At 34.7% G+C, this 20099-nt stretch overlaps 1 protein-coding gene across 7 annotated transcripts in view; it reads left to right on the top strand.

Annotated features, from left to right (window-relative positions):
* ZNF638 (zinc finger protein 638) overlaps window positions 1-20099 on the top strand; it is an 84910-nt gene that overhangs the window by 42556 nt on the left and 22255 nt on the right. For 5 of the 7 annotated variants that reach the window (XM_024756374.1, XM_024756376.1, XM_024756379.1 and 2 more), the window contains 9 exons: window positions 2734-2792; window positions 3005-3057; window positions 11385-11435; window positions 13324-13395; window positions 14205-14291; window positions 14568-14636; window positions 15018-15058; window positions 16795-16926; window positions 18817-18945. In XM_024756374.1, the coding sequence (XP_024612142.1) occupies window positions 2734-2792; window positions 3005-3057; window positions 11385-11435; window positions 13324-13395; window positions 14205-14291; window positions 14568-14636; window positions 15018-15058; window positions 16795-16926; window positions 18817-18945 (693 nt within the window). The remainder of the gene's footprint in view (window positions 1-2733; window positions 2793-3004; window positions 3058-11384; window positions 11436-13323; window positions 13396-14204; window positions 14292-14567; window positions 14637-15017; window positions 15059-16794; window positions 16927-18816; window positions 18946-20099) is intronic. The other 2 variants (XM_024756378.1, XM_024756375.1) reach the window with 1 other exon arrangement.

The raw sequence follows: 20099 nt of genomic DNA, 5'->3' as shown, positions 1-20099 counted from the left end.
AAAAAAAAAAAAAAAAAAAAAAAAAGAAGACTGAATGGAAACAAAAGCAGTGCTGGGAAGCAGTGAACAGTGGTTTGAGTGTTATGGAAAATCTAATGAATAACAGAGATAAAACTGCAGAGATACAAGCAATTCCGAAGAGAGTTTAGTTTTACTTTAATTCAGAAACTATTTCTTGAACATCTGTTATGTGTCGGGCATTATGTTACATGCAGAAGATGCAGTGATGAACGAGGCAGATGTGCTTCCATTCTTCTTAGAACTTATTGTCTATTAAGGAAGGTTAAAAAGTCTAAAATGATTAAGAGGAAAGGCATGGTGGATACATCTAGGAGACCCAATCTGCATATAACTGGAATTTCAGAAAGAGAACATCACTTAAAAACTGGTAAAGATGTTAATTTTCATAGTTAACAAAGGTGCAAGCTATAGTGATCCAGGCAGAAACAGTATAAACGTAAAAAGTAGACTAGCCTTAGATAGCTAAGCAACACATTCTCAAGGTTGAGTGGAAAAAAAGATTGATTGTAATGCAGTACATGCATTTCAAGTCAAATCCCAAGTTGTATGTTAGGACCGTATTCTCAGACATGTATGGGCTCGAAGAACATTTCATCAGTCTGTCTTTCCGAGAATATTGCTATCAAAATGAACAACTTAAGGAATGGAGAAGTTATGATATAAAATGATTGGTGATGAGTAATGAAACCATTTAAGCGTAGAGTAAGATCCAAATAGTCATTCGTATCTTTATAAACTAACATAAATTGTAAAAAAAAAAAAATTACTTAAAATTAAAAACAATAATAATTTTGGTCTAAAATATGTCATCAGAAATTGGCATGGGGACTTCCCTGGTGGTGCATTGGTTAAGAATCCTCCTGCCAATGCAGGGGACACGGGTTCAAGCCCTGGTCCAGGAAGATCCCACATGCCGCAGAGCAACTAAGCCCACGTGCCACAACTACTGAGCCTGCGCTCTAGAGCCCGCAAGCCACAACTACTGAAGCCCGCGCGCCTGGAGCCTGTGCTTCACAACAAAAGAAGCCACTGCAATGAGAAGCCTGCACACCGCAACAAAGAGTAGCCCCTGCTCGCCACAACTAGAGAAGGCCCACGCGCAGCAACAAAGACGCCACGCAGCCTAAAATAAATAAATAAAATTTTTAAAAAGTGGCATGTAAGCCAAGGTGTAAGGGCTTTTAAATTTATACAGAAGAAGTCAGTGGATTCACATTTCTTTTAACACTGAAGATACCCATTAGTAGAATAAAAGTAGGAGGATGATTATCTTCTAAACCATTGGGGTGAGGAAGATGTTTCGGATAAAATCCCATATAGAACAAAAGGAAATGGCAAGGTTGCCCCAAAAGAACAGAAAACATACAATAACATGACAACAATTTTTGTTAAGATCAGATTAGTTGAACACATTTATTGAATGTTCACTAATTGCCAAGCATGTTTTTAGGCACCAGTGATAGTGAAGAGGAGAAAGACCACAAGGAAATTAAACATATATATATATACTGTGTCTATTAACAGCAAGTGCTGTGGAGGAAAGTAACAGAAAAGGGAAATAGAAGTGCTCTTTTTGGGGAATGAGGAGCTGTGCAACTTTCCATAAGGTAGTTATAGAAGCTCTCATTGAATAGGTGATATTTGAACAGACACCTAAAGGAGGTAAAGGAGCAAACTGTTCCTTGGATTGAGGGCATTCCAGAGAGAAGGAACAGCAACTGCAAAAGGCTTCTCAGGTCCATGCCTATGTAGTTTGTTTTGTTTGAGAAGTATAAAGGATGCTTTAGGATTGGAAGTAGAGAAGGATGGGGAGAAGTATGTGGTAGTTTGGGGGTAGAGAGTGCATGGAATGTGTGCTGTAAACGCTTAAGTATTAGCTTTTTCTCTGAGTGTGATGAAAGGTTTTGAGTTTAGGAATGGCAAGATCAATCTGGTTCTATGTTTAAAATGGAGTGAGGGTGGGTAAAAAGGCAAAGACAGAAGCAGAGACCATTATGAGTCTATTACGGTAATTAAAGGAAAAGATTGGACCAGAGTGATAGCAGTTAGACATCAGAAATATTATAGCACTATTTGTTTTTTGTGTTTTTTTACACCCCCTCCCCCCCAATAATAAGACTATAATTCCTCATTAAATATGACAGCTGCAATCCCGGCTTCTTTTCACAAAAATGCCATATATTTAGCCTATGCTAGGCACCATACCGCGGATGCTCAGTACTGGCAAAAAAGGAAATGCCCTGCCCTCATGGCACTGCCATTTTTTTTTCTTACATCTTTATTGGAGTATAATTGCTTTACAATGGTGTGTTAGTTTCTGCTTTATAACAAAGTGAATCAGTTATACATATACATATGTTCCCATATCTCTTCCCTCTTGCATCTCCCACCCTCCCTATCCCACCCCTCCAGGCAGTCACAAAGCACCCAGCTGATCTCCCTGTATAGCACCATTTGAAATAATGTTTTTGAAAGGTAGTGATAAGAAAATGTAGATAAGTGATAAAAGGCAGGTTGTAAAATTACACTGTATGATCACAAATTGAAGAATTTCTCTCTATAAATAGAAAACGGTGATTAACATTTATACTTTAGGGTAGGAATATTTTAGATTTATGTACGTGTGTGTTTCTTATGCTTTTGTGTATTTTCTAAATGGTTTTTTATAATTGGGGAAGAAACTAAATTTTTCAAAATACTTTTCTTTCATAGAACAAAGAGGTGAAGAAAAAGTTATCGGATTCAAAGAAAACATCTGCATCTACTTTAAAGTAAGTAATTCCATCATCCCCTATGTGAGAATGACTATGCATATGAATTAAAATTTTTTAATTTTTACAATGACATTTTAAATATATTTTATCATCCTGACTCCAGTTTAAATGGGACATCATTCAAACTGAATTATTTTAAACTTTTTTAGATTTAAGCTTTGCATCTTTAGAAGTTTATTCTTTGCTAAATTTTTTTCTCCTTTTAATAGAAAAGATACAGATGCTTCCAAGGCTGTTGAAACTGTGACTTCAGCTTCTGCTAGTAAGTTGTTACTTTCAGTACTCCTCCAAATGAGTATGTTTTGTCAGATGACTAGAAACTTCTTGTAAGATGATGCTAGGAAAACATTATTCATTGTGCTTTAGGAGAAGGGGGACCCACACTGGCTCCTGTATTAAGCTAATGGTTAATGTTAAGTGTTTAATTATGAAATCTCTTGTGGAATAAATATAAGGACTCAATGAGATAATGTATGCAAAGTACCTATCATAGTTCCATAGTTAATAGCTATTTAGGTTAATTTTGCAGTGTCTGTCTCCATTCCCTCCCAGTAAACTGATAAGACAAAACATAAAGGTATGTTAAGATTGCTTGTGTGGTCCCCTTTGATTTTGAAAGTCTGCTAAGAACCAAAAAGTAAACAAAAAAGACTGAACAGAAATAGATGATATTACACTCATGTGTTATTTCTTTACACACAGGCAAATACTTCAGGTCTTTATTATGAATCTAGCTAAATGAATTTTGCATACAGTTTTAAACCCAGTTTATTTTTTTCTCAGTCCATTTAGGATTGGAAATGTCGAGAGAAAAAAGTTATTGCCAAAACATACACTCTTGAATCTAGTAAACAGTGTGATAGTGAAGGACAAGACATAAACAATATATTAGGAAACTTAAATTGTGTTTTGTATGTTATCTTTTTGAAAGGTAGGTAGTTTATGGATTTATATTCAGAATAGATAAAAGAGTTTTTGGTATTAGAACTAATATTCAAGTGACTGGAAAATTGGATTGTGTAGAATATCTCAGTTTTCCATAATGTTTAGTTGGATAATGTCCTGAAGTTATTGGGAGTTAGTGGAGGTGACTATGAGTGGCTTCTGGAAGGCAATAAATTTTTACTAAAGTTTTAAATGTGAACGTGTAAACGGATAATATTTAGAGGCAGAAGATACTTCAGTTAGGCAGATGACATAAAAAAGGTAACAGAAAGGCCTTGAAGAGTAGTGCTGGGGTGTTTTTTAATCTGACCCCATTAACAGCATTTCTCAAAATGTGTTGCATGAAAGACTTATTCATAGAACATGTTTTGGATCAGGTGAAGTTTAGGATATGTATTATACCTTTTTTTTTCTTTAAAAAATAATCCACAAACCCATTCACTTTATGAAATCCTGCAGGAAAGAAACCTATTTAACTTTGTTTAACCCACTGTTTCCAAAGCTTGGATAAGTGCACCCCATTTTTTCTGTGTAAGACCTAGTAATAATTGGTACAAACTCTGGGAAATTTCCTTAGAGAATAAAGAACCACTAGTTGTTTAGGATTCTCATGTAGATTGGATACATGGAGTGATTGAAAAATCCTATTGAGAAAACATTTGGGATTCACTTTCAGGTAATTAGGACCTGATATTAAAAGGTTAATTAAAATGATCTGGTATGCTAAAATCTGAATTTTTATTATACAGAATTTTTTAGTGGATAATATATAAAAATTTTAAAAATAATTTAAAAATTTCAAGGTTTCAGGCCGGATGGAGTTTTCTAAACGAATGTAGTAATGTTGATTATAATAAAATTCAGCTGCAGTGATTTCTTTGACCTGGGGGAGAACATTGCTAAATATCAGTTATCAAGGAATATCTATGGGAGATATCATTTAGTCAATCACATGGCATTGAAAGTGGGATACCTAGGAAAATTTTTTGTTAAGTTTAAGGTCTGAATTTTGGGAATGGCCCTAACATAATAAAAGTAATGCGTAGGGGGAGAAGTGCTTCAAGTTAAGTACTTCCTCCCTTCTAATATAAATGTAGAAAGAAAGAGAGGAGCCCAAGGCTGAGAAAGTGTCAGGTGAGAAAGATAAGATAGCTTTTTGAGATCAGCAATGTCAGGTTGAAGAGGGATAGGAAGTCAGGGTAGTTTTTTTTTTAAACATCTTTATTGGGGTATAATTGCTTTACAATGGTGTGTTAGTTTCTGCTTTACAACAAAGTGAATCAGCTATACATATACATATGTTCCCATATGTCTTCCCTCTTGCGTCTCCCTCCCTCCCACTCTCCCCATCCCACCCCTCCAGGCTGTCCCAAAGCCCCGAGCTTATATCACTGTGCCTTGCGGCTGCTTCCCCCTAGCTATCTACCTTACTACGTTTGTTAGTGTGTATATGTCCATAACTCTCTCTCAGTCAGGGTAGTTTTAAGGAGAACTTTGGGGGCTTCCCTGGTGGCACAGTGGTTGGGGATCCGCTTGCCAGTGCGGGGGACACGGGTTTGAGCCCTGGTCCAGGAGGATCCCACATGCCGTGGAGCAGCTAGGCCCGTGTGCCATGGCTGCTGAGCCTGCGCTCTGGGGCCCGCGAGCCAGTGCGCCACGGCTGCTGAGCCTGCGCTCTGGGGCCCGCGAGCCACAGCTGCTGAAGCCAGTGTGCCGTGGCAGCTGAGGCCCGTGTGCCTGGAGCCTGTGCCTGGAGCAGGAGAGGCTGCCGCGGTAAGGGGCCTGTGCCCCGCAGCGGGGAGTGGCCCCCGCTCGTTGCAACTAGAGAGGGCCCGCGTGCACCAGCGAAGACCCAATGCAGCCAAAAATTAAATAAATGAATAAATAAATAAATTTACTTTTAAAAAACAGAGAACTTTGGTTATAAGCACAAATCTAAAAGGATGTAGGAAAGTACAGGGAGGGAGCAAAAGCCTAATTTTATCAGAAAGGGAAACTTTAGAACTTTTACCCAGTGCTAATTACTTACTTAGCACTGGGCTATATGCCCATAATTAGATGCGTATTATAAAGTGGTTAGGATACATCAGAGAGTTATTTCTAAGTAGTTTATAGTTTAACTTGTGCCAGAAGACAGAAAACAAGGGAAAGAAACTTGCCATGGTTACACTATTTATAGTAGACAATTTGTTATTTCACTTAATATTTCAGACCACCGTATGAGTCTAGTTCATACTGTTCTCCTTTGATAGATGAGGAAACAGATTCAGAGAGGTTAAATGACTTACTCAGGGTCACATGGAAGAGTTAGTATTCAAACCCAAAACTGTATGCTTCCCAAGCTTTTCACCTATACTAAAGTACCTCTCTGAGAATGAAAACTTGTTCTATATCTGCTTTGATTGCTCTTCTTTTATCTTCCCTTCATTGTTTCCCTAAATGTCTGTTCCTCTTCTCATGTCCTACTTTTCTTGCTGGTTGATTTCTTTCCTTTCCATATCTTTAAGGACCAATGACATCTCCCATACATACATAAACCTCTTCTGCCTCCTCCAGTTTATGCCTCATTTTCTTATATTATCTAACAACACCACTAGTTATCCAGTGTAGGAATCTATTAGTAATCCTTTACCCTGTCTTGTCTTCTTTTTTGTCCCACCCAGTTCAAACTTAAATAACATCCTTCCTAAATAACATCCTTCCTCTTCTCATCCAATAGGTGGCTGATTCAAATTAGTTCTCTCTTGAATATACCTCAAATTATCTCACCTTTACTCCATCACAGCTGTAAATGTTTTAGTTTAGACTCACATTTGAATTTTTGAAGATAGCCTCCCGACTGGCGATTTTTATTCTACTCTGCTCCGGTATTAACACTCTTGCCCTGAGGTCACTTTAAAGCAGATCTGATCGTTCCACTCCTAGTGACCCACAGGGGAAAACCCAAATTCTTCATAACGACCCCTTCCCCTTTGGCCCAGATGACTTTTTTAATCTCTTGTCACGCAACTGTATATTATGTTTAAGCTACTCAGAATAGTTTATTTTCCAGCTGTGCTATTTCATTTCTCGGGTCTTTATGCTATCCATTTGTGTGGAATCATTGTCTAAATTCCAGTTAACTTCACTTATTAAGCGCTTATGAAGTAGTTATTTAGTAGGTGCCAGGCCTCGTGCAAGGTATTGAAAATACAAAGTCAATTAAGACTCCTTTTGGAGGGTCGAGGTGGGGCAAATTCTAATTTATCTTTTAAGGCCCATCTCAGATGAAGCTTCTTTGTGATACCTTCCCTGACTCTTAGGCAGTTAAATGCTCCCAACTCCCTCCTAGAAATACTGTATTGTGTACATTAAATCACTTGGTATTAATAGGTTGTTAATAAGTCTGTCTCTTTCACTTGGCTGGGTAAGGGAATATTTGTAGTTTTATTTTTCTGTACCTTAATATCTAATGTGGTATAAGGGTTCATGAATAAATATTTGCTGGAGGAAGAGTATAGGGATACTCAAATCACATTTGTATTAGTGTCATAACTGAACCCATGGAAGGCAACTAGAGATTATCATACTAAGTGAAGTAAGTCAGAAAGAGAAAAATAAATACCATATGATATCATTTATGTGGAGTCAAAAATATGACACAAATGAACCTATTTATGAAACAGAAACAGAATCACGACATAGAGAATATGTGGTTGCCAAGGGGGAGGGGGGCAGGAGAGGGATGGATTGGGAGTTTGGGATTAGCAGATGCAAATAGAATGGATAAACAACAAGGTCCTACTGTATGACACAGGAAACTGTATTCAGTATCCTGTGGTAAACCATAATGGAAAAGAATATGAAAAAGAATGTATATATTTGTATAACTGAGTCACTTTGCTGTATAGCGGTAATTAACACAACATTGTAAATCAGCTATACTTCAATAAAAAAAATAACTGAACCCTTGGAAAAACACATAGTGAACCAAAATTTTCTGATTTGTCATTCTTGAATTAATGATTATTTTCTTCTGTAAGATTTTATTGGTTTCCTTTTTTTTTTTTTTGTGATACGTGGGCCTCTCACTTGTGGCCTCTCCCGTTGCAGAGCACAGGCTCTGGACGCGCAGGCTCAGCGGCCATGGCTCACAGGCCCAGCCGCTCCGTGGCATGTGGGATCTTCCCAGACCGGGGCACGAACCCGTGTCCCCTGCATCGGCAGGCGGACTCTCAACCACTGCGCCACCAGGGAAGCCCCCCCCTTTTTTTCTTAAGTGCATGTCTTTTTATCTTTTCAATTCCCAGATGAAAATGACTTTTTTTGTTTAAGTCAGTTATTTCCCCAGTAAAAGCACTCTGCCCAAATAGTTCCCACATGTGAGTTCCAGCAAACCTTAAAGGAAGTAATAACTCTAGTTCTGATTTCAACTATTCCATAGCATGCAGAGGAAAGGAAAACATTCTTTAAAAGGGAGTATGGAGGGGGAGGGGAAACAGGAAGGAAAAAACAGGCTAATACCAACATCAAATGCTGACAGAGACACTGCACACTTAGCACAATGGCTAAAATAAGAAAATAGTAATACCAAATGCTATTGAAGATGTGGAGAAACTTGTACATTGCTGGTGGGAATGTAAAATAGTATGGCCATTCTCAAAAAAAGTATTGTAGTTTTTTAGCAAAACTAAACATGTGCTCACCATAAGACCCAGCAGTTACACTCTTGGGCATTTATTTCAGGCAAGTGAATTACATTTCACACAAAACCTGTTCACACAAAACCAGTACACAAATATTTATAGCCTCTATTAATAGCCAAAAGCTGGGAGCAACCCTAATGTCCTTCAGTAGGTGAATGGCTGACTAAACAAACGGTGTTATGTCTGTAGCATGGAATACCTACCACTTAGCAATAAAAAGGAATGAATTATTGATACATGCAACAACTTGGATGGATTACAGAGGAATTGTGCTGATTTTAAAAACTCAATCTAAGAAAATTATGTATTGTAAGCTTCTATTTACATAACATTCCTGAAATGATAAAATTAAAGAGATAGAGAACAGATTAGTGGTTGTCAGGGATTCTAGGGGAGGGAGGAGATGGCTCTTTCTATAATGGGTAGTAGGAAAGATACTTGTGGTGGAACTCCTCTTTGTTTTGACTGATGGTCACCATAATCTACATGTATATGATAGAATTTCATAGAACTAAATATACTTTACATGCATGCAACCTGGGGAAAATGGAATGTTTGTAAATTATATCAATGTCAGTTTCCTGTTTATGATATAATACTTAGTTATGCAAAATATTACCATTAGAGGAAAGTCCGTGAAGGGTATATGGGATCTCTCCCTATTATTTCTTACAACTCCATGTGAATATACAGTAATCTCAAAATTAAAAGTTAGAGGAATGTTTTAAAATGCTGATAAAGCTATCATACTAAATTGGAATTATAGAACAGTTTCACTTCTGAATATTTGATGTAAAGTCTTTAAGTAAAATTTTAGTGTCTGAAGTATATTAAATGAATAACATAGTATGCCCAAGAGGGGGACAGGGGTCATGTCAGAAGTATAAAGATGGTTCAAAATTAGGAAATCTGTCAGTTCCATTTACTATATTAAATAGAGGGAGATAAATGCTGAGAAACTCTTCAAGTAGGTGACTACTTCCTTAATATGATAGTGTGTTTGTGTACACATACTTTATTTATTTATATGCATAACAAATACGCATATATCAAGTCAAAAGCCATCATATGCTTAAGAGTTAAACAGTAGAAGCATTCCCATTAAAGTTGGAACCCAAACAAGGGATACTCATCATCACTTGTATGAGTTAAAAAATACTGTTCTAAAACTAATAGCCATTAGCTGGTGCACTACAAGTCAAGAGGCATAAAAATTGGAACGTATGATAAAACATTATTGTTTGCAAATATATACGTATGATGGAAAACCCAATAGAGTCTATTGAAATGCTATTAAATAATTAGCCATCTTAATTCTCTAAATCACTATAAAGTTTTAATTGCTTTATTACATAAAAAAGAACCATTCATACTAATATACTAATAAAATATTAATATACTAATAAAATATTCCACTTATAATAATAAAAAAGGTAGAAGCTATGAAAAGAAAACTTTTAAATACTAAGAGGCATAAAATAAGGCTTAAATGAGAAAACAGCTCATTTTTGGATAGAAAGCCTTTCACCATTATAATATGCCTTTTTTTCTTATATTAAAAGATAAATATTAGGAACCTAATACCAGTAAAGATTTTTTGAATCTATATAAGCTGATAATAAAGTTTATACATAGAATAGACAAGAAAATTCTGCAAAGGAAGAGTAATTAGGACAGAACAGCACAAACAGATATTAAAATATAAAGTTAAAAGATTATATAGTTTCATATAATTGCATAAATAGATAAAAGATCTGTAGGACAGAATAGATTGCATGAATACTCCCCCAAGCATATGGAATATCAGTAAATCATTATGGTAATATTTCAGATTAGCAGGGAAAAGATGAATTATTCATTAAATTGACTAGACTCTTTGTAAAGTATATAGTTTATAGTATCAAAATAAATTACAGGGACTTCCCTGGTGGCACAGTGGTTAAGAATCCGCCTGCCACTGCAGGGGACATGAGTTCGAGCCCTGCTCCGGGAAGATCCCACATTGCCGTGGAGCAACTAAGCCCGTGCGCCACAACTGCTGAGCCTGCGCTCTGCAGCCTGCGTGCCACAACTACTGAAGCCCACACGCTTAGATAAGCCTGTGCTCCGCAACAAGAGAAGCCACCGTAATGAGAAAACTACGCACCTCAACGAAGAGTAGACCCCGCTCGCCACGACTAGAGAAAGCCCGCGCACAGCAACGAAGACCCAGCGCAGCCAAATAAATTAATTAATTAAATAAATTAAAAAATAAATTACAGCTGGATCAGAGATTTAACATGATACATAGACAGTAGTTAAAAGTATTGAAAGAAAATGTGGAGGGTTTTTTGGTTTGTTTTTAATTTCAGAATGAGAAAGTCCTCCCCTATCAGGAAGACATTGATTACACAAAAATTTTTTTATAAGTATTTCTCATAACTTTTTAAAAGGTTGTTACCTATATGATACAGATTAATTTTAATATATAAAGAACTCTAATAAGAAAATCCTCAAAACCCAAAAGATAAATTGGCAGATATTAAGAATAGACAGATCACAAAGAAATAGAGATGAATTTACACATACGAAAATTGACACAGCTTTACTTAAAATTTAAGAAACAAAGATTAAATCATACTAGTTTCTAGCTCAGATTGGAGTGATTAATAACTTCTTTTACATACTGTGTTTGTGTGGAAATGGGAAGCCCCACTCTTGTATACTATTGATGAATATTAATTGGTACAACCTTTCTGGAGGACAGTTTCATGTTTGTTAAAATTTAAATCTATCCCTTTGTCTCAGCAAGTCCATGGCTAAGAATTTGCCTATAGTTATAGTTCCATGGGCATACAAAGATGAGTATAAGGATGTTTCTTGCAGTGTTTTTACCAAAATTATGCTAAGTTAGCTCTTTCCTAAATCTAAGTGATGTTTTTTGTAATGTGATACTGATATATTTTTCTTGTTATTTTAGCCAAACCTGGACAAACCAAGACATCTGCAGCCAAAGTAAATAAATCTTCAGGTATGTTTTCTGTATTAGGATCCTAGACATGTTAACTTTAAATTATTTAAGCAGTTTTTATCAGTAGTCTTGGATCTCATGTGACACAGTGTGTGCTGAGTATATACCAATCTGTGAAATTTATAGTCATCTAGAAGTTTTGAGAAAGCAGGTTTAGTAGATAACGCTCTTTCCTTGCAGTGATTATCAAAATAAAATAATTTAACTGGCAAACTGTTTCTCATGATGAATATTGGCAATATTTCCGTCTTTCTCTTTTATTGAGGTCTTCTCTGTTTACTTTCTTTTATAAACAAACTTACAGCAAATTATGTTCTTTTTGCATTTTTATGGGCTATAGTGGATTTTAAAGTAATATTAATTTTTTTCTCCTTCCTCTAGCATTATCCCCATTTCTGTTTTTCCTCCCATTTCTGCTAAATGCTGGTTAATTCAGAGTCATCTTTTTAAGAGGATAGAGATCAGTGTATTACATTGTCTTTATAATGGTAGGAAGGAAAGGAAGCGGTCTTGAACCACTGTTGGTGGCAGATCCATAATTATCATATAGTAGTTTCTTAGAAGCAGTAATCTGAGGGAGTCAGGTGTGGCTAGAAAACATGTTTTGAAGATGCACTGATTTAGCAAACAGTTTGATATTACTTTAATAGTAAGTTTATAGGAGTCATTGGTGGAAATCTGGGGGAGTGGGTGCTAAAACCAGTAGCTTCCCCCTTGAGTGTTGGAAATTAATTCTAGATATTTTTTCCTTAAGTTCTGGTACCCAACTAGAAGTAGTAAAGTGAATCGACTTGTGGTAGTAACATAGGATAGTGAAAGAAACACCTTAAGAGCTCATGGGGCTAAGGTTACTGCAGTGTGACAAAACTTGGGAATTACTAAGAAATGACTGGTTGCGTGACAATCTATAAAGATTGGTATTTCTCTTTATGAGCAATAATTAAGGTCTGTCTTTGGATATAAAGTGTGGATTTGTAAACTATTCTGATTAAATTTTGCAGACGTCGGTAATTCTTTTTGTTTGTTTAATAACTTCAAAAGCATGGTCATATTCTCACAGAAGGTCCTGTTAGGTAGTTAAGGCAGTTACCACCCTGGTTTATAAATGGGGAAACGTGCACAGAAATCAGTAAATTCCCCCAGCCTTCACACCTTGACTTGGAATTCAACTTGAATTCACTGACTTGTGATCCTGGGCTTTTTCCTTATACTACCTTGCTCCTTGGGCATGCTAATTTTCAGAGCTAAACCTCCTGTTGGTCTCTGAATGCTCTCTGAATGCAAAGGTTTTTGACTCTGGTAATCTTTTTAGTGACACTTAGATGATCACAGTCTTTATAAACAGCATCATTTTGGAGTATAAGCAACAGTAATATACATATGTAGAAAGAAGGGTCAGACAGTTTAAATAATCCTGTTCAGATAGGGATTTGACTATTTTGAAATAGTCTTTATGTGGCTTGACAATGATATAGGTATTCTTAAGTGCTTTTTAATCAACTGGGAGCCAAGGAAGCATGAGCTGGGAGGTCCTCAATATAACTGCTTTTGGAGCCATTAAAGGCATCATGGGCTTGTGTTTATATCCTTGAGGTTAGTAATTTTGCTTCTAATTACTAAGTTGATACACACATTTAGAGATCTGTGTAACTTGCCTGAACGCTGTTTTTAAGTACCCCAAAGGGGAGGTGAATTCTTATTTCAATGATATTTTTCTTCCTAAAGAAATTATCATTTCTAATTTAGCAAATGACCTGTGTCCCTAAAGATGATAACATTTTGTTTTGAATAAAATATAGTTTGTTGCTCTTATATTCTTTGTGAGGTTCTTTGGGAATTGTTGATATTAGTTAAATAAATCAGTTTTGACTAAGCTTTTGTGATTTAGGGAAATCAGCGGGTTCTGTAAAATCTGTGGTAACAGTAGCTGCTAAAGGTAATAAAGCTTCAATCAAAACAGGTAAGACTGTTGGAAAAGAGAGGTTATATTAAGTTTATTCTTAATTCTGCGTTAAAGAATGTAATAAATATGATATCAAAAGCAAGTTTTAATTTGTAGTATATAACATCTTGAAAAGTTTAGTAAATAATTCTTTGATATTTAGAACCTGACACACATAGGACTTCTGTTTTTTGATGCTTTGGTCTTTGACAGTATATCTGCCATTGCAGTTACATTTTTGTTTAGGAAACATTTCTGACAGCCATATAATCATAGGTTGCTCTGCCACTTTCCCCCCCGTTTAATCTTTTTTTTACTCATTTTTTTTAGAGCTGTCACTTCATATTACCTTCCCCAGCTTGTAAAATTCCTCTGATACTTGTTACTTTAAAGATTTTCTTTCCATGTTACAAGGATGTATCCTCCATAAAGAAATGGAACACTAAATTGTAACATGTTGAAAATAACATGTTTATTAATATATTTTTCCAATTGACTAATGTAATTTTAAAGAATCTTTGTGGAAGTTATAAAATAATGATTTTTATGTGTGTGATTATGATGTACTTTTGCCACATGAGGATTTCATAATTTGTGAATCATTAATAGCCCTCAACAAAAGTTGTATCTCAGTTTAAATTTGCTTTTAATCTTATTGGTAAACAGATACTGAAAATAAATGGAAATAAATATGTGGAATAATAAATATGTGGAAAAGAGCTGCTTTTATAATGAAGTTGAACTACTTATTTACTAATATTTAGTATGAAACATGCTAAATGACTGAATAGACCCTTAGAATAATGGTTCAACTCTACTTTTAAAAGCAAAATCTAGTGGAAAGAAGTCTCTAGAAGTCAAAAAGGCTGGAATTGTCAAATACAAAGACGCCAATAAACCTGTGATTGTACCAGGTAAGCTTGAAATGCTGTCATGCAGTGCTTTCTTTTCATTAAATCCTATTGGTATACACTCTAGGTGTATTTTGAAATAAAACTTTTTGCTTAAAAATCTTCAAAAGGATTATTTGGTGTTTCAAAGGAAAACTTGTATTAGCTTTGTCTTAAATCAGGTCAGCCTAAGGAGACTTGAAGTAACAAAATAAACTAGCTTAAGTTCCTCTTTAGATTCATTAGTTTAATTATATTAGTGTATTTTTCTAGACTATTAAAGCAGACTATTTCATGCAGAAAACTCTGAAATAAAGACGAGTGTGGAAGTCAAAGCCACTGAAAATGGTGCTAAAGAAACTATTTCAGGTAGGTTAATAGAAATTTTATTTTGTTCTCTTATGTTTAAAGATAGAAAATTAAATTGTAGGAGAATAACTTTGTGTCATATATATATATATATATATTTCAATACCAGAGTCATACCTAAGTGAAATTAAGAATATTATGATTCATGTCTTCACCTTGTCTCTTGATTAGTCTGAAATTTTGCTCTCAGAAAGAATAAAACTGAATGTATTATTGAAAAGCCAGTGTTACTTATGTAGCTATATCCTACTTAAATTCTCTAGTCTTTTGCCCACTGTATACATTTTCATGTAGCTACTATTTAATCCATTGTGGAATAAAGTGGGATCTTGATAAATAAAGTATATCTGCATGAATTCTTATTTTATTTTGTATCTTAAGAAGCTGCTTTGGAGGCCACAGAAAATGAACCAGTTAACAAGGTCAGCTTTTATATTTTACTTATTTTTATAAAGCTTAAGAAATTTTGACACAATGTATTTTTCTTACTATAAACCTAGGTAAAAAATACACAGATTTGGTATGGTGAAAAATCCTGGTCATTGGAGACTTCTAAAATACGGTTTGAGTTAAAAAAAATCTTGAGTTACAAAAATTTAGGTGCAGATTATCAGTAAATGTACATGTTATTGAGGATAACTTTTCACTGAGAAGAAAATGTTAGGCCAGTTGGGTTTTTGAATAGATAACAGGTTGTCAAATTAGAACCAATGGAACTTTGTGAAATTTCTTTTTCCTTAGAAGCAAATTGGAGATCTGTTAGTATTTAGAATACCATTTATTTTTTGTGTTTTTAGAGGAGCAAGTGGAGTTTGCAGTTCTATTTGAAGGGCATAAAGTTCACTTTATTGTTTTCATGTGCTTATATCCGTTATTATGAATATATTAAGATTTCATTAATTTAGACTTTACTGGTTAAGATCTTGAGATCCTTCAGGTGCTCAGGTTAAGTTTATTTTAGACTGGTTGCTCCATTCTTCAAGTAGTAACTAAGTAAGTAGTATGTGTTAACTTACTGTTTTGTTTTAAGAAGAATATTGTAAAACACCAGTAGAGTATCTTAGATTTACTTACTGCACTTTAGAAAGAATCTATTTTTTATACATATATAAACTTATTCATCTTATTTATTATTTTATTTTTGGCTACGTTGGGTCTTCGTTGTTGCACGCGGACTTTCTCTAGCTGTGGCGGGCGGGGGCTACTCTTTGTCGCAATGCACAGGCTTCTCATTGCGGTGGCTTCCCTTGTTGCAGAGCACGGGCTCTAGGCACGCAGGCTTCAGTAGTTGTGGCACACAACCTCAGTAGTTGTGGCGCACAGGCTCAGTAGTTGTGGCACATGGGCTTAGTTGCTCCGCGGCATGTGGGATCTTCCTGGACCAGGGCTCGAACCCGTGTACCCTGCATTGGCAGGCGGATTCTTAACCACTGTGCCACCAGTGAAGCTCAGGAATCATTTTTGAACACAATTTACTTGCTAGTTAAAAATCGTTCTCAACTAGCTTATGAAAATTATAATTTCCCACCTTCCCCCACCAAAAGAAAAGTCACAAGTTGCCACATTTATGCCTTTGGGGATTTCGCCAACATCCACTAAAGGAAAAGTTGGCATTTATGAGAGTGATCTTGAAGAATAAAATAGATCTGAGAGAAGAGAAGGCAGAAATGAAAGTATTTACTTTGTAGTGGGGATCGGGTTATGGGGTAAGGATCCTAAGAGACTAGGTAAGCTTTTTTATATTGCCAACAAGGGATTATTTTACTCAGTAAGATAAAAGAATATGCACCAATTTGGAGCATGGGGATCTTGGCATCACAAGGCACAGGAATGGCAACAGTACATGAAAGGAAGGAGCTGTAGTCAGAGACAGGCAAACCTGTGTTTTTAAATTTATTTTTAAGCAGTGGTTGCAGAAGAGAACTAAAGACCTTGACTAGATGACAGATGGTATGACTGAATTATTCTGTGTACTTGAAGAGTGGAAAAGTGCATTTTGTTTTGTTTTTAATTTGTGGTTTAGACCAGCCTTCTGAATTAATCAGATTTAGTATTAAATACAATTTAAATACTAACATAACATATGATCTGCAGTGTAAATTTAAGTAAATATAACAGCAGTTAAGTTTTAATGTCAATTCTTAAATTGGTTTTGAAGGAAACAGAAGAAATGTGTGTGGTACTTATTTCTGATTTGCCTAATAAAGGATATTCTATTGAAGAAGTTTACAACCTAGTAAAACCATTTGGTGGTTTAAAGGATATTTTGATTTTATCATCTCATAAAAAGGTAAGAGTTGAAAATAGTTGTGAATTCATGTCTGCAAGCACATTTTGAAAAACATTAACTTCACAAAACTAGGACGAAAGGGTTTAAGAGTAGCACCTCAGAATAAGCTGCCTCAAGTTAAGGCATTTTTAAAATATGAAACACAGATAATCCTTTATTTTAAAAATACATTATTCTAATCAGATGTAGTTTTACGTTGGGAAGGATGGATTTCCCCATTGAAGTTTTGCTCAAACGTTTAGTTTAACAGAAAATACTTTACGTCTGTAATATGTTAATACAAAGTTTTTTAAACAACTTATAAAATTTTGTTGAGCACTCTTTACTAGTATTTCTGGGTTTTTTTTACCCGTTATACTCAAATGGGAAATAACCATTTTCAGACTCAGACTAGTGAAGTCATCAGTATTTAGAACAACCTAGATTTATCTGTATGTCTTCAGTTTTCTATAATGAGTATATATTGCTTTTGTAATTTAAAAACAAAACAAAATATTGTTAATAATGAACAACTTGTGGAAGGTATTTTATAGGAAGTGAATTTCAGGGAAGTTTAAATAATGGAAACAACACCGTTAAGAGTGGTGGGAAGTAGTGTTCTTACTATAGGAAGGAGTTAATGATCACTAGAGATTTTTGAGAGTCAAGCAAGTGTGCTTAAGAAAACAAAGTAGGAGGGGAGAGTAAGTGTAAGTAGTCATATGCAGTTTTACCTTATGTTAAAGTAGATTATTTGAATGGTTGCACAACTCTATAAATGTACTAAATATTAAAACCCATTAAATTGTACACTAAAACAGGTGAATTTTATGATATGTAAACTGTATTTCAATAAAGCTGTTTTCTAAAAAGCACATTATTTGTAATGTTTAGAGATGGACAAGAATAAGAAAGAATACATTTTTTAATGTAAGAATTTTATGTGATGACACATTAAAATAGGGGGAAATTGTGGGAAACTGGGAATGAATAATTCAAATTCATACTTTGCATCATATACCAAAGTGGATGTGTATGTAGATAAATATAGAATCCAAATACAGAAAATCTAGATTATTTGTGCCCAGTTTTGATTAGAGTTGAGTAGAATTATTTGGAGATTTAATTATTTGGAGATTTAATATTTTTCTAGACGTTATATGGAAAAATATCAGATTCAGTCATATAAACATTTTAAACATTTGGGAAGCTAAAATTAACATAAAACAAAATGGAAATAAAAAATTTAAAATATTTATGTAAAATGATAAACACAGTTCATATAAACATGCTATAAAATATTAAAGTTTAATAAATAAATTGGCAAATGACATAAAGAGAATTTATTTTTTAAAATTACAACTATAAATAAAAATATGGACTATTTCCACCTCATTAACTATCAGACATATGGAAGAATGTTCAATCTCTTTACTTACCCAGGTATGAAAATTAAAACCAAAACGTATGGAGTTACAATTTGACACTTATGAAAACAACAAAATAAAAAATAACTTGGTAACCATTACATGTTTCTTTGATTCTTTCATTCCTCATATTTCTCATATTTTGTCAATCATTAAATTTATTTACTCAGTAAATGTTCATTAAATGTTTGCTACATGCTAGATACTGCTCTAGGTACGAAGGGTATAGTGATGAATAAGATAAATAAGATTTCCCTAGTGTCATTTACTACAAAGTCCCTTCTTATTTCTCTTTAGTATTGCCTTATGAGTTCAGTCATTCATTATTTCTTGGTTATGGTCGTAATGTTCTAAGGAATGCTTTTTTTATCTTAAAAACATGTACTGAGTTATTCAATTCATTTGACTCTTTAAGTATTAAATTTTTTTAAGAAAAAGTAACTTAAGATTTATTTTTTCATTCTTATAATTTGTATTTTAAAAGGCATTTATAGAAGTAAACAGAAAATCTGCAGATTCTATGGTAAAATTTTATACCTGCTTCCCAATATCACTGGATGGGAATCAACTCTCAATAAGTATGGCTCCTGACAACATGAATTTAAAAGACGAGGTAAATAATAGACTTACCATCTTATTCACTAGAATATTATTAAATTTTTAAATCAGATTTATTATAGTCCATTATGTTTTCTAGTTTTCTTCTTTGGGTCACATATTTTCTCTCAAACACTGAGAAAGCATCTTCCTATATTTCTCCATAGTTGCCCATCTCATTGTTTGAGTTACCTCCATATTGAGGGAATCCAATCCCTCATGTATGTTGGAATGGGGAAAAAAAAGTTGAAAACGGTAGTCTGTAAAGAACCCTATTCTTATCTCACTGCCATTATCTGTCATCCAAACTGGAATTCCAGAGGTTACCTTTATAATTTTTTCCTCTCATTTCTCATAACCAGCTGGTCACTAGGTCTGGTCTGTTTTAACTCCTGAATATGTCTGGAATTTGTTCCCTCTTCATCCCATTCACCATTGCCTCACCTCTTTAAAACGCCGGCTAAAATAGTTATTCTTTATATCCTCTACCTTCAGTTTTATCTCCCTTAAAACCTTTTTCCCAAAGTCATGAGACTGGCATGCAGTTCAAACCTCTTCAAATTAAACTGATTTAGAAACCCTTCATTGTTTCTGTGTGGCCTACAAACATTTACTGCTAAGAGGCATGAAACAGAGATGCTAGAATCTCTAGAGGAAGGTGGAAATGCATGTATTTTTTAAAATTAATACTTATTGGAGTATAGTTGCTTTACAATATTGTGTTAGTTTCTGCTGTACTGCAAAGTGAATTAGTTATACATATACATATATCCACTCTTTTTTAGATTTCCTTCCCACTTAGGTCACCACAAAGCATTGAGCAGAGTTCACTGTGCTATACAGTAGGTTCTCATTAGTTATCTGTTTTATACATAGTAGTGTATATATGTCAATCCCAGTCTCCGAGTTCGTCCCACCCCCCCCCCACCTCTGCTTGGTAACTATGTTTGTTCTCTACATCTGTGACTCTGTTTCTGCTTTGCAAATAAGTTCATCTGTACAATTTTTCTAGATTCCACATATAAGTGATATTATACGATACTTGTTTTTCTCTTTTTGACTTACTTCACTCTGTATAACAATCTCTAGGTCATCCTCATCTCTGCAAATGTCACTATTTCGTTCCCTTTTATGGCTGAGTAATATTTCATTTTATACATGTACCACATC

The sequence above is a fragment of the Neophocaena asiaeorientalis genome, unplaced genomic scaffold (assembly GCF_003031525.2).
Source record: "Neophocaena asiaeorientalis asiaeorientalis breed wild unplaced genomic scaffold, Neophocaena_asiaeorientalis_V1.1 scaffold303, whole genome shotgun sequence".
Classification (NCBI taxonomy): Eukaryota; Metazoa; Chordata; class Mammalia; order Artiodactyla; family Phocoenidae; genus Neophocaena; species Neophocaena asiaeorientalis.
Note: the sequence above shows the minus strand (reverse complement) of the source record. Positions and strands in the feature narration are given on the sequence as shown.